The sequence below is a fragment of the Parus major genome, chromosome 1 (genome assembly GCF_001522545.3).
Source record: "Parus major isolate Abel chromosome 1, Parus_major1.1, whole genome shotgun sequence".
Lineage (NCBI taxonomy): Eukaryota > Metazoa > Chordata > Aves > Passeriformes > Paridae > Parus > Parus major.
Window position 1 is genome coordinate 66417838 of NC_031768.1, and position 15276 is coordinate 66433113.

General features: G+C 40.0%; 1 protein-coding gene across 7 annotated transcripts in view; it reads left to right on the forward strand.

Annotated features, from left to right (window-relative positions):
* Positions 1–15276, forward strand: part of STARD13 (StAR related lipid transfer domain containing 13) — a 285632-nt gene that overhangs the window by 171924 nt on the left and 98432 nt on the right. The window contains exon 1 of one of the 7 annotated variants that reach the window (XM_015623514.3): positions 126–522. The exons of the other annotated variants lie outside the window; for them this stretch is intronic. Within the exon in view, the coding sequence (XP_015479000.1) occupies positions 354–522 (169 nt within the window). The 5' untranslated portion in view covers positions 126–353. Of the gene's footprint in view, positions 1–125; positions 523–15276 lie in introns of those variants that run through there. 7 annotated transcript variants of the gene reach the window in all.

Below are 15276 nucleotides of genomic sequence, written 5' to 3' on the forward strand. Positions count from 1 at the left end.
GGCAGGCTGTGCAGGGCTGGAACTGGGGCAGACTGGGATCGGGATAGGCTGTGCGGGGCTGGGGCTGGCTGTGCGTGCTGGAGCGGGTCAGGCTGTGCGGGGCCGGGGCTGGGTGCCGGGCTGGGGCAGGCTGGCTGTCCCGCTCCGCAGGCTCACTTCCACAGCCTGCTCTGGGAGCGATTGGCCCGCGCGGATCATGTGGGAGAGAGCCGGAATCCCGAGCTGTAGTAGCTCTTGGCACTCCTTTTTCGTTTAAAGCGCTCGCTCCCCGCAGCTCCCTGGGGCTTAGAGCCTCCCCGCTTGCCTTGCCCTGAGCGCGGCGGGCCGGCCGGGGCCAGCCGGGGGCAGCGGCGATGTTGAAGCAGGTGCCCCGGGCCGCGGGCACCGCCTGTTTCTACCTGAACGCCGTGTCCCCCGAGGGCCAGGAGCTCTTCTGGCGCTGCGATCCGCCCGCCCGGCGCCCTCCCTACAGGACCAGCAGGATTCTCGCCCGTCACCAGCTGGTGACGAAAATTCAGCAAGGTGAGTTGCTGGCAGCAGCGCTCCGTGGCCCGGCGTTGGCGCAGGGTCTGCAGCTCCGCTCTTTCGTAAGAGAACAGGTTTTAGTGCCTCATGTTTCAGGCTCGTTTCCTGTCTCTATTCCAAACTAATCTGGCTAGAGACAGGGTTTGAAATAGTCGTTCATACCTGTTTCCACACATACACACACGCACCGACAACCAGGAGACAAACACTAGTGCATGATTAGCAATTGAACTGAAATACCTTTTAATCATAAACTACTGTGGTATCTTAGGTGCTGAACTTCGTCTTGTCTGACTGTCTGAGCAGTTACTGGCGCCAGTCCATCTGCTCTGAGTGCTACAGGTCAGACTTGCCCATGGTAACCCAATTAAGAAAGAAGCAGAAGTCCAGTGTGACTGGAAGGAGGCAACTGGGATAATATCTTTTGGAAATAAATGTGTGTAACTGTCAGGGCATTACAAAATCTGTCCCATAGCCTTAAAAATAATCACTGACTTGGCCTTTCTGTAGCTGCTTAAGCAGTTATCTAAGCAGTCATTACAAATGTATCGATTTGTTTTTTCTGAGTGTCTGTCTCTGGCACTAAAACTAAACGCAGATTTGCCTCAGAACAAATCCTTTGGCCTGTGTACACAATTTAAAATCATTTTCACAATGGCTAATGCAAAGATAAAAACCCTAACCAACTGTACCGATTTTTCTGGATTAAAGAGCAAATCAATACATAGTTTTGTATTGATTATGGTTTTGTATGGAATCATGTTTTCAAGAACACCAGTTTCCAAAGTTTTTGTATTGATTATAGTTTTGTATGGAATCATGCTTTCAAGAACACCAGTTTCCAAAGTGGATGCAAGAAAAATGTCATGGTGAAAAAAAGAAAAATCCTGATGATGATGGACAGCTTGCAAAAAGGGGTTTGATTCTGCTAACTAGAGGCAGGCATAGAGATAACATCATTTACTGTCTTATGTGGCAAATATCACATCAGTTGGTGTGAGGTTTTGACCAACAGCAGTTTAATGGAGTGGCTATTTCTGTGTGTTGCTTTCCAGGGGGATTCTTTACATCTCTGTCTGTCAAACTCTGGCAGAAGGACAGAATATAGTGATGAAATTTTATTGCATTTATAAAGAAAACAATGCTTAATTCTTTGGCCAGGTTTAAAAAGATGAAAAAGATAGTTTCTGTGGCAGTTAGGAAAATGTGGTTGTTTGCAAGGCAGCCTCAGGAACTGGTCGTGTTTGAAGGATACTGGTCCTCACTGCAGCTCTGATTTCAGGAAGGATATGATGTCATTCTGCATACCCAGTGTATGGCCTGGATTGAATGGAAAGAAAGGGTAATTTATTTCTCTACAGGTTTATTTGAAAATGTTTTGGGTGCAGTGCTACTACCAACTTAGTGTTCAAACAGCATTAACTGAGGATGTGGTGGATTAACACACCTCTTCTACCTGTCATGGTGCTGTTTAACATTCCCTCTTGTAACCTGTAATCTGTCCAGGACAGCCAGGGCTGCCAAAGCCAGCCAGTGGTGCTGAGACTTTGGAGAAGTGGTATGGTGAGGAGTTTCAAAGCTGTAACTTTTCTTCCTGCATCTTGTTGGATGGATGGTCAGTCTGTGGTCAATGACCTCTGCTTCTCTTTTACAGCTTTCCAACCTGTTCTACACAGACCTGTGGGAATTACATTTGTATAGTACCTTGATCATGTGATGTATATTATTGCTCAGTTTATAAAATATTTATGTATTTTGGGTCACTAAGAATAAATGCATTGTTGCTTCCTTCATTTCATTTATTGTGGAAGCTGGGGACAGGGTCCACTGTTGGACAAGTGTCAGTTCATTAGCAGTAAGGAAATTATATGTGCAGATAGATGGTGATTTCTATCTCTAAGCCCATATGCAGGTAGACATGCATCTAGGGCAAAACCAAGGCACACATTTTTTTCTACAGTGCCTCAAGTAATGATTAATAATTTTGATACAGTTAGTTGTGTTAGCAATACCAGAAAATCTAAGCCTAGCTAATATGGCTCAGTTTGAAACCTCTACTTTACACTCTAGATGAAAAACCTAGATCCAACAATCCCTCACAAGACTTTCACCAAGTTTTATTGGGTGAGCATGTCACCCTCTCTGCTTGTTTTGTTCAGTCTGTAAGCAGTGTGAGGGTACTGGGTCAGTCCCCATCCCTTTCCCATAGGGTACTGGAAGAGTACTCTAAAATGGGTGGAGTTTTGAGTCTGTGCTTTTAGAGGGAAATGAGTTTTACCCCATTAACAGATGGGATTCATCGCTAGCAGAGTGCCACAGAGAAACTAATCAATAATATATTGAAAACTATATTAGGAGATGCAAGATGAGAACCAAAACTTGCTTTTAGTCATCCAGTTGAATAAAGCATGTAAATCACTATTTAATTGCTTGAATTTGTAAATCTTTGAGTCATACATTTTAAGGTCCTTAAGACAAAGTATTTGACCATAGCTACCCCAATTCTTGTGTTAGCACCTCTCCAATCTAATAATTTGAATTATAGCATATTTTAGATAAAGATCCAGCCTGCATTTTAAGATTGCTGGAATGGTGAATCCTGCCTTGTTAATTGCTTTGCTGAAAACAGATCTCCCACATGTTTAAGTGCTAAGCTGCCCTGGGGCTTGTTCGAATACCTGCTCTCTACTTCTTACCCAGTTATTTTTCACTTACTTGTTTTTAGACTGGAGGCACCTAAAGTAAGATTGTTATATCAGGTAATTTTTTTTCCTTAATAAAAGGAATATTTTACAAAATCACAGTATATCCAATTTACAATGTATAATGCAGTCAAAGCTGCCATTCCTGGTCAGTAATGCAGTGTGACACAAGGTGTTGCATATACTGCTGCCTTTTCAGTCATTAGCTGCATGTACTGTTCTAAACTATGCTAATTTACTCTATCATATCACAATACAGCTTTTCTTCCTCCTTGAAAAAACAAATTTTCTGAAGACTATTTCCTTTGTATTTTCCTTTGGTGTTAGTTAAAAATAAGCTAAATGAGTCATTAGAGGAATTACACTATTTCATCATTTCTAAAAAGAAATCACCACAAGGGAAATGACAGGAACCAGACTGTTATTTCAATCAGATCGTACTTTGAAAGTCCTAAATATTTGGTTCATGTACACCACCGACTCCTTGAGACAGAATTATGAGGTGACCTGTGAATGTGAATGGTAATTATCTGTTTGATATTAAACAGGTAATTTCAAAATGCGATCTTTTTTGATGATTCCCTTTCCCTCATAATCCCGTTAGTTTCCATACTGAAGGGGACACATGCCTCAGCATAAAGGAACAGGGTGTAGCATGCTGGGTCTGAGGTATTTATTCAAACTTTGTATGCAGTAACTGTATGAGAATTCATTAACGATTACTCATGTTTTCTTTAAATAAATAAGGTGGTGACTTTCAAGAATTTATATTACATGAGTCACAAAGTTATTTCTTTCACAGTACATGGCTAAACTCAGTGCAGAACAGAAAATATAAAAAGTAGCTGTAGGTAAAAAGTAAGGAAGAATTAAGGCCTTACCCTGAAAATGTTAAATTGAAGACATTGACTGTGCAGTACAGGTAGAGTGTAAGTCAAGGTGAATGAAGCCACATCTGCCCCAGCTTAGACAGGCTGGTAAAGAAATGTTCCCTTTCATCTACAGTAAAATTAGATTCTTAGCCTGCCTGTTCAGTAAGACAATGATATGAAGAAACAAATGAAAATAAGACAAATTCCTATTCTCAGTGAGTAAATTCCTGCCCACAGTGCGTAATGTTCTGTGATTTGTCTCAGTTTATGTCCACAGGCAAGAACAGTTGAGAAAAATTGTTCAATGGAGCGATATTAAATCAGACTTTCAACTTTTCAAGGCAAACTCTCCATTCAATGCTCAGCAGATGTTTTATACACTCTTATGTGTTGCAATTTCAGTTTTGATTTTGTATGTCTACTATTACCATTGGTTCACCTGGGTTCCTCTGGTTCAAGTGAGTTTTAAAAGTGCAGATAAATGCACTTTTCTCTCTTATATTCTTCCCTTCATAGTTAGTTCAAGGTGTTTAATTCTCTTTTTCTAAGCATGAGTAGAATTCGTGGAAAATGTTACAGAGGTATATAAGTGACTTGGAAAAAATTATGCAATTCAAGTGACTTAAATTTCAATGATTATTGTACCATAATAGATAATACACTCTCATATTCCTGAGGAGAGCAGGGAAGTCATGTAGATGAAAATGTCATAGGCTGCATTACAAAAGCCTACATCAAATTCCTGTGTATGCACACAGGTGTGGATTACGGGATGGGAAGTGGGATACAATTAAAAAATTAAAGACCATGAGTTTGGTCAGACATACAAAAAGGACAAAATACAGTTGTTGAGGCAACCTGAACCATAGACTTTCTTATGTTCTGGATGCTGGCCACTTTACCTGCATATGTTTAAACCTCACTGACTGAACACAGGAAAATGAAAGATTAACCAACAAGATTCAGCCTTGGTGGTAACGATACCAACACCCTCACTTATGTCATCTCTGACCAGTGCTGGTGGTCTGCTGCCTCCTGAGCCTGTAAGCTGGTAAGTCAGGGCAGCAGCAGTCTGTAACTACTTTTCAGCTCCCGGTGCCTCCTCTTGTGGTGCCTCTGTGTCTGCACTCCAGCCAGGCACGCAGGAGAGGACAGAACAGGGGCCGGGGTTGCCTGGAGCACCAGGAGGAACATCTTTAGCTGCAGAGCTGCTTTGCAGACCTCAGCTGTGACATGGTCCATCCCTCTCCACCGTCAGATACAGGTGGGACAGGTGTGTGCTCACAGCAGAGGCATCTTTGGGATGGTTGTTTCAAACACTCTTTAAGGTCCCTTAGAAACCGAGCCCATATGCCACCTGAAGTTTCTTCATCATATTTTCTTCCTTATACACTCTTTCCTCAGGTCCTTAGATCTAGACTTGGATAAACTGGAGATCTTCAATTAAATAATAGGATTTTTTTAAAAAACACTTTTATTACATACTTGTTCTCTGAAATGTTTGAAGTATTTGTGAAACTTTAACACAAAAAATGTGAGCATCCCTAAAGGTATTTATAAGCCAAGAGTGCCCTGAGATGTGTTTATACTAAAAAAAAATAAACATTGGTGTATAAGAGTGCAGTCCAGATAATTAAAGTTTTAAAAATATGTTCTTCATAAACAACTGGACATTTAAAACGGAGAAACGTTCACTGGAGCTACTACCTAGCAAAAACGGATCAAAAACTGAAGATATCTGGAAATAGCTCTGTGATATGTAACTAGAAGTGGCCTGTGTGGTACTGGAGATTGGATTCAATAATAGTGGCTATTTCTGACCTTAAAGGTTCACGGCCACAAAGTGTCAGGGGCACTTCAGCTGATACATGCAGGAAATCAAAAAGTAAATCTTGGCTCTTCTTATGAGTTAGGAGACTTGTGCTCTCAATTTCACTGAAAGCAGATTTCAGTCAAGGTGAAATCTTAACTTGAGGCTTTCTTGTTTTGAAACTGTGAAATGAACAGCTGTAGTTGTGCTATATATCATCTGTATTGATCATGGAGGAGACTGAATTTCATATTAACCCCATTGTATAAGTAGAGACAGTAGTGTTAAAAGACATTTAAGCCAATAAATGCAAGATTTATGCTCAATAAATGAATCACTAGAGTAGTAATAACCAGAAGGGGAATTAGTTTAAATTTAGAAGAAGTGATAAGTCAGTGTGGCATATAAAATGCTACATAACAGAGGTAAAATGGAAATGACTCACAAAAGTAGATTAATTAAGAGAATATGTACATGGCATTTTTGTTACTCAGTTTCTTATATCCATATTTATACAGAAATCTGTGAAAATAAAGTGCAGTATTTGTACCATGAGCACTGTGAATGTTAATTAAAAAAATCTGCATTTTTACATTCTAGACAGATACTATTATTTCTTGGCAAGAGATAGTTATGTACTTCTAATTTTTACTCCTGTGCAAGCTGTGTAGTCATTGGAAGTTCCTCAGCATCATTCTTTTTTTTTTATCTTGCTCCTATCATATTCTCAGATGATTAATTGCACTTAAAGAAATATATGAGCTGTTTCATATAGGGCATCACATATGTTTGGATTAGTGCCTAAGGGACTGAGCAAACAGGACCCTTGTTACTAGGTTATTAACCAATTGTCCATAGTTGAGTTTGTTACACCTTTTAATAGCTACTTTTGAGGGTAAAAGGATGAATTATATGTCCTGTGAGCTTAATCCAGTATATACTAGTTGTGTGATTTCTTATTTATGCTCATTTTATAGATCTATAAATGTCAGAAAGTCAGAAAACCCTCATCTTTGTGCCTTGTGGTGCACTTTTTGCTTAAAAACCCTGAGGAGTTTCGGCTTTCAGGTTCAGTTTCATGGGTCAGCTGAGTATACCATAATATGGTGGGAGGAGAGCTCGAGCACCTTGAGCTGGACTGTTTAGAAGCTGTTGAAGAGCAGACAGTATGATTCAGAGGACTTGGGAGTATTATGGCTTGGCTGAAAAGGATGTGTGTGACTCAGTTTGAAAACATCTTCTGGGTTTTTGCCTCTCATTTGTTACAGGACTGAGTTTAATTCTGCTGGGAGAAAACAATCACTTCATAGCAGTTCAGAATACATGGGATTTTGGCTAATAGAGACACAGAGATGAACAAAAGTTTCTATCCTTGTGATAAGTTAGGTAAACTCAGCGAAGTAACTTGGTTTAAAATAATGGGCTGTGCAGTACGTCTTAAGTAAATACCATCTGCCAGGCATGGAAACTGCCTGCCTGGAACATACCAGATGTTTTGCTTTCCAGTCCAAGCCCTTTGCCAAAGAAGGACTCAGCCCTGCTACTTACTCAGATGAATCTTCCCCTGTGCTAAAGGAGCAAAATAATACATCCTAATAATGTCAACTAGTATTGTTTTAATGACCTAGATGTTACAGGCCTTTGGCAATAGTTGTGCTCCCTTTTAATTGGATTGTGGTTGGAGGAAGGTCTGTTTGTGTGAGCAAAGTTTTCAGGATTTGGAACCAAAATCTCTGTATATTTATTGTCATCTCCCTCCTTTAGTCCCAATGGCCTAAAGGGTATCTGATTTTTTTCCCCCTTAATGCGTCACTAGTGTCTTTCATGGTTTGTTTATTTTATTGATTTTGCTGTGCTCGTTTCTAGTCCTCCACCACTTGAATGGTTTAGAACTATGGACAAGAGCAATAAATTCAACTTGGAATCTCTAAATTAATTCTAGTTTTTATCCTCTTTAGTCACAAACACACACCCGATGGCATCCGGCGCCCACCAGACCTGCCATTTTCTGGGAGATTTCTCAGCTTCCTCCCTGGAATCATTTGCAAGAAAATTTGGCACCCTGAGCTTTACGAAAAGGCAATAAAGCTTTTACTTCTGAATGGGTTGGGAAGTGAGGATGGTGGTACAGCTTTTACTCCTGTGTAACACTTCTCTGCAAGGAGCTGCTGCTTCTCTAAACCCCCCCAGCACCTGCTGAACCATGTGGTTTTTCCCCAGATCTCTGACAACACTTCCCCCTTCCTTACTGCATGTGTCCTTTGGGCCAATTACCTCAATGCCCATTTATTCACATTGTTATCCAGAAATTCCTGCTTGCAGATACCAGGTTAACACACCATGTTCCCGTGTTGGTACGACAGTAAAATGGCCTTCTGAGTCTGGATGGGCATTTTTTGTGCTGCTAAATAATAGAGATGGAAGGTGAACTTGAAGTACCCCCTGGGCTGCCGAGCAGATTCTCTGACTCTGTTTTGGGCTTCTCCAGCTGGCTCAGCTCAGACTAAGTCTCAGAGAGGACTAGTTATAGGTAGTGAGGACATGACCAAAAAACATCAGTCTGTGTTTCATTTGGCTGTGTAATTGTAACCCCTCTTGCTGCTGCCACAGAAGGTGCAAAATGAGGAGAAACCCTGTTTACTAGGTCTAAATATCCAGTATTAAAGTTTCTGTAGTATTAGCCCCCAAAAGAGGTAATGCATTTTTTAATGCTTGAAGTTTCTGATGGAAGTACATAAAAGTAAGTATATCCTGTCATGAAGCACCTTTTCATTCCTGAAAAATGCAGAAATAAATTCTGTTAAAAAAGCCAAGTACTTATGTAATTTTCATTATATCCTACTGTGAAACAGACAGTTCATATTAGCTAACCACAACCCCATCCTTCTCATTTTGAAATCAGTATCCCAAATCTGTGTAAGGTCAGAAATTGCAAAAGCCATTCCAAATAATGAGATCATATTGCTGATCCAAATAACTGCAGTATCATCAAGTGTCTTTCCAAAAGATCCAAGAGTTGAAAAGGGACCAAAGACGTAAGATGACTCTAGATTTGAGGAGGAAGCAGTATCTCTGTCAACACTCAGTTGGCACAAGGGCAGGACTCGCATGAAAGGCACGGTCCTTTTCCATCGCTTCAGCCTCAGGAAACACAGAATGTTTCATTTTCCCTAGTTCCCAACTGATACAGGAGTGAGAGTCTGGACAGGACAAGACTCTCAGAGCCACACAATGTAGCTTTTTCATAATATATTTGGCAAACTTCAATGTTCTGCAGGATGAATCTAGGTTTTGTGTCTTTAATTGCATCTGATGGCGGCAGCTGAATATCTAATCATTTTGTAACTTCAGAGGTAATGGCTTTCTCTTCCTGCAAACATTTATCTGAAGGGAATAATGTAAAATCCAAAAGTTAGGGCTTGGCACAGAGGGTGAGGAAGTAAGTCCTTTACATTTTTTTCCTTTTTCTTTTCATTTCTACAGCTATATTTATATATATATTTCTGAGGACATTTTAAAACTGCCATTCTATCAGCTTCACTTTGTTAAAAGTGTGGCAGTCTGCCTAGGTCTCATCCAGAGTTATGAGAACTTTCTAGTCTCTTAAATTCAGCAAGCATCAGTCTATATCTGTCTGAAAAGCTCCTTCCAAATTAACAGACTGAGATATCAGAATACTTTTTCCAAAACTTTATCATTCACTGCTGATTCTGCATTAAAACTAGACACCCTTGCCAAAACCTGAGCCATGTCAGCAAAAGCTGCATTTCATACTACTGCCTGAGTGCTGTAGCCTGGATCAAATAATACAGGCACTGATTCATGGCCAGGATTGCTCTATCTTCATCCAGTGCTTCATGCTGAAAGCTGGAGCTGTCTTCATTGCGGTGGTGGCTGATCAGACATCACACCAGTGGTGCTACCTGGGGAGATAGTGGCTGCAGTTCACCCCTGAGGCCATCCTTCCCCAGCAGCTCACAGCCCTGACATCCTCACTGAAGGGCCATGAGTGCCAGCAAGGGGTGAAGGGCTGCCCTTGCACTTGCCCATGGGGCAACTGTCAATTCAGACTAAGAAAGGTCTATTTACCAGCAGCTTCTGAAGGAAGGAAGAGATTTCTGGTGACATTTTAATTCCCTTTTATGCAGAGCTATTTTTAGACAGTGCTGCTGCCAGTCATATCAAATGCTTTGTGTCTTCAGAGTTTTTACTGAACTGCATAATGGGTGTTTCAGCTCCCTGGCGTATAATGGCAGTGTTATTTGCTGAAAGTCTTATTATTTCAAGTGGCCTCTTATCTGAAGATCAATTCATTAGTCCTGGCCTCTGAAGTTTAAAAGGAAACAACTTCAGTTGCTAAAGAAAAAAATAAATTATGTTTTATTTCAGTAATACTTATTTTCTCTAATATTGGGTACTGAAAGTCTATTTTAAGATTGACAAAGCAGATGGTCCATATTTCAGGGCTGTAATCTGACCTCTGACATCCACAGATTGTCAAGATGGGTGAGAGAACTGGACTACCACTGAGGGAAATTTAGTTCCTTTTCTGTTGCTTGGTTTATTTTTTTAGCTGGAGAGTGCAAACCAATTTCCACCAGTGCTCATGGAAAGCCACCAGCAATGACAGCTTCAAGGAGAGGTTACTTAGGTTACTCAGCTAAGTTTACTCAGCTAAGTAATTATGTGTTACTCAAAAGTGTCTCAGACCTTTGAAGTTGCATTGTTCTAGAAAGTTGTGTTTTGGACCATTTCTGTGGAAGACTTTGGTTAAGAAAGTTGCTGTATTGCTGTTGGACTCTTGTTGGGCATGGGGTCTAAAAGTTGTTGTACAAGCAGGAAGACAGTTTTCACCCACCACCAGGTATGAAGTTATGTGAAAGCTGGAGGAAGACTGTGGTGTAAAATCCTGGGAAATCCCCCATCTCGAGTCTTCAGTGAGAATCGATACAAAGCTTTTGGCATTTTCATGGCAGCTCTGCTGAGCCACTGACTCCCACACTGGAAAGGCTTTTTACAGCTCCATGGTTCCTGCAAATGTTTCTAAGAACAGAAAGTTTCCAAAAAAACTGCCAAGACCAGTAAAGAGAACTTATAAAATACAATCTGAATATATAGTACACAGAAATTTTAAGGACACAAGTAGTTGAGTGAGTAGCTTTTCTTGTTCAGCAAAAACATTTCTGTTACCAGAATGCTTTTCTTCCCCTTGAGCACCTGAAGCTGACAGTTAAAAGTTTTCTGGTTGAAACTACTGCTATATAGCTTGTTTTTTGGAAAACTCATGAAAACCCAAAATTGTAGAATAATTGTTTTTAGTGAATATTCAGTAGACATAGCCACAATCTATTTAAAGTGAATCAAAAATGTGCCACTCATTTTTTTTAAAGTATTCCTTATTGACTCTGTAGCAGCTGGAAAACTATAGCAAGTTTTAATTATCTTCAGAAAACAAAAAGCTCCTGCCAACACATGCTGGTTATTATCAGCAGCTGCTGTATGCTGACATACTCTTTCAGCATATATGAGGCTCAGCTGTCCTAAATAATCATTGTAAAATGTAAAATAGATTTATAGTGATGTTAATTTCTTGTTAGATATTTAACTGCTGATGTAATTCATACTGAATTTAGGTCTGCTTCTTTGTTTAAGCTATAAGAAAATTATTTAAAACCAGGATTAATATTTAAAAGGTGCAAATAGCTTGTACCAGGAGTTTAAAATATTGAACTACAGTGCTCTTTTAGCAATTCACTAAAAATAATCAAATTCCCTGTTGTCATGGTTTTAACATTTCTGTAAGTGTAAAATTTGACTTCCCACCTATGAGCAACAATTACTGAAACTTTATAGCAATTAAAAAGTTACAAATTAATTTGCTGATTTTAGCAAAAATCTTTACATGTCATCCTTTTATTAGCGGAAACGGAGATCTTTATGGCAGTGGCAGTTGTCAAATCAGAAGCTGCAATTCTGTTTATTGTGTAACTTACCAGGGTTTGTTTTTTAATGGCACTAGTGTACTCTTCAGTCTGAGACACCAATAAATACATGCGACATTTATGTTTCAGAAATGTTTAGAAAGACACGTAGGTATGATAGATTTTTTTTTTTCTCAATGTATCTTGAGGCTGCATCTTCTCTAAAATGGAAAATTTGTGATTAACTCAGTTTTTTATTACCTTATATTCTCTGTGATCTATTTTTATTCTGCACTGAAAAAGTACAAAAATATCAGGCAATCTGTAAAATGTGTTGTTGGCAGCAAGGCAATTTTAGACCACTTTTTGGTCGCATGAGAGACTGACAGAGATTTGATGGTTTCCATTCTCAGGCGTAACCTGGAGGGAAATGTTACATTCAGCAGACTGGACTCTTGACATTTGAAGAAGTTTTTTAATATGGATTAAAAATATGCATGAGACTCCACATAATTCTATTTCACTGAAATGACTATTGACTTTTGGACTCGAGTTTTCACCCAGTCTGTTTTTTAATCAAACTGCAATCTACTGAAATACAGTTCAGGTTCTAGTTTTAAGTGGGACTCGGGTGACATTCACTCAGGCTGTGTCAGTATGGTTGCACAGTGACTTCACACCAGCTGGGTAAGGCACATATTCCTTTGCTGTCTTGGAGACCCAGAGTTCAGATCCTCAGCAGAGAAAAATACTGTCCTGAAACAAAATAGCTCTAATATCCATAAAAATAATACATGCAGGAGCATCACAGTAGCACCACTAAGTGCAAGAAACAATCCTGGTTGTAGTCTCATGTTCAGAAACCATGATTTATCATTTGATACATCTGCTTCACTGAAACATCCTAAACCCTCCAAAACTTCAATGTACAAGAACTGCCCAGGCAACAAGACTGAGAATTTTACAGAATCAAAGAATTATTTAGGTTGAAAGATACGCTGGGGGGCCCAGTCCAGCTCCTGCTCAGAGCAGAGACAGCTGAATCAGGTTGCTCAGGACCTTGTCAGGTTTAGCTTTGAGTTCTCCAAGGACTGATACGCAACTTCCACACGTGCTCTGGGCAACTTGTGATGTTATTTGACCACCTTCATGGTGAACTTTTCTCTTATGTCTAATTTGATTTAAAATTCTGCAACCTTGTTTCTGTTGCCTTTCATCCTACAGTTGTGTACCTCTAAAAAGACCCTGACTTCATTTTCCTCTTGTAGAAGAAGCCACCAATTAGCTCTCCTAGCCTTTTCTTCTTAAGGTTAACAAACTCAGCTCTGCTGGTCTCCATTCAAGTGCTTCAGCCCTCTGCTGGGCTTGCTGTGATATGCCCATGATGTCTTTCTGCTGGGGAACCCCAAAATGAACAGAGTAGCCTGTAGTTTCACAAGTGGGGATAACAAAAAAGCAATCATGTACCTTGATCTGCTGGCTACATTCTTCCTAATGCACTAGCCTAATGTGAGGATGGTATAATTGGCCAAAAGGGCAAATTTATCTTCAGTTTGTTGCCAGCAGAACCCTGAAGGAGGTTTTTTTTCTGCAAGGGCTGTTCTTGTCCAGCTAGCCCCAGTCTGCCTGGTTGCAGAGGGTTATTGCATCCCAGATGCAGGATTTATGTGGAATGTATGAGGTTCCTGTCAGCCAATTCCTCCAGCCTGTCAAGGACACTTCGAAGAGCAGCTCTCCAGCACCTCAACCACTCCTCCAAAGTTTGGTATCATCCACAGACTTGCCCAGAGTGTACTTTATTTCATCATCCAGGTTATTAAAGACATTTAGCAGTATCACCCCAGTATCATTGCCTCAGAGATACCAACAGTAACCAATGATGGGCTGGACTTTATATTGCTGAGCACAAACTGCGAGACCAGCATGTGGTCCACAGTTTGTGCTCACCAGTACAAATGGTCTCACCATTTGTCATCCATGTAATCTATCCTTCACTTACCTGGTTTGGCTCTAAGGATGCAGTGGGAGACAAAGACAAGCATCCTTGCTCTGTCTCCTTCCCTAACTAGTCCCTAAGAGCCCATGGGTTATGGTGTACTTAATGCTGTGTCTATGAACAACCCACGTTCAAGATCTTGCCCACATTCCTATGGCATAATCAACAGTCAACCTTTCTCACTTGTAAAATCTGTCAGCTTCAGTTTTATATAAAATAATAACTATACATCAGCACAGATAATTGAACCAGGACCTCCATTTTCATTGCCCTGTTCCATAAGCACTATGCTGCAAATTCAGTCTCAGTAAACCTTCCAGTTCTGTAGCATACATGGTACTGGATCCATAATTCATTGACTGAAACTAACCTGTGGTTCTGCAGTCTTTAAAAGGAAAATAGGATGAAAGCAGAGAAAAATAAACTGACTTTGTAGCTTTGTTTATTTGTGATTTGTCTTAGTGAGTTGTTAGTGTATTCAGTCAATTCCAATGAGTTGATGCCGGTTGAATCAAATTGTTTTATCTCAGCCTGAGGAGCTGCAGATTAGTCTAAGAAAATTTGGAGCAAAGAAGAGATACAGGGTGAGATAAGAGGGGAGCAGCAGGTCTGCTCCACCTTCCCAGTATCTTTATTTCCAATGTACAGCATGAGGTGAGGCCACATCTGCAGAGCAGCTGAACAGAGATCAAATATAAGGGAAATGAGGGGAAAGGAGACAGACAAGGTAGGTAGGTCACTGTTGTCACTAATGCAGGAGATAGAGGAGTCCACCAAAACTATCCAGGGATGCTGAATCAGAAGTGGTTTTTCACCCTGCCTTCTGATTCTTAGTCTTGCCCCAGGCAACGGATAGCTGTATTTAAACTGCCATTTTCTATCCAGGGTTACAAATATGACTCAGGTAAAGGAGGGCAAGTAAATGCAGGTCTACTGCAGGGATGTACACATAAAAAATTGAATGTACACAGATTTTTAGTCCTATGAACACAGAAGAGTTTGGAGCTCAAAATAGGCTTCTAGTGATTGATATAAAAATATAAAAATATTTTTAATATCCTCTGTCCCAATTCCTATCAGTAGAGGAAGAAAAAAAGTCCCAGGAAACAAACATATTAAAAAAAATTGCTTATTCTTTCTAGGAAACATTTAGAAGGCCAAAGACTATCACAGATATCTTTATATGATCAGAGTAGCTGAACTGCAGGAATTAGCTTAGCCAGATAAGTAGTTTTATTTGATTTAATAATAAAGTAAATCACTCATTAAAAAAATAAAAAATGGATTTCTGAAGTATTGGCTTTAAAATATTTTTACTTTAAAAAGCCTGAAGGACTTTAGATTATAAGGAGTCCACTGTGATTCTGTGTCTGGAAAACCTAGAAAACTTTACTAGTCTCTTCTCAATTGGTATGTTTTGTACCACATCAAAAACTGTAAAAAGTTCCCA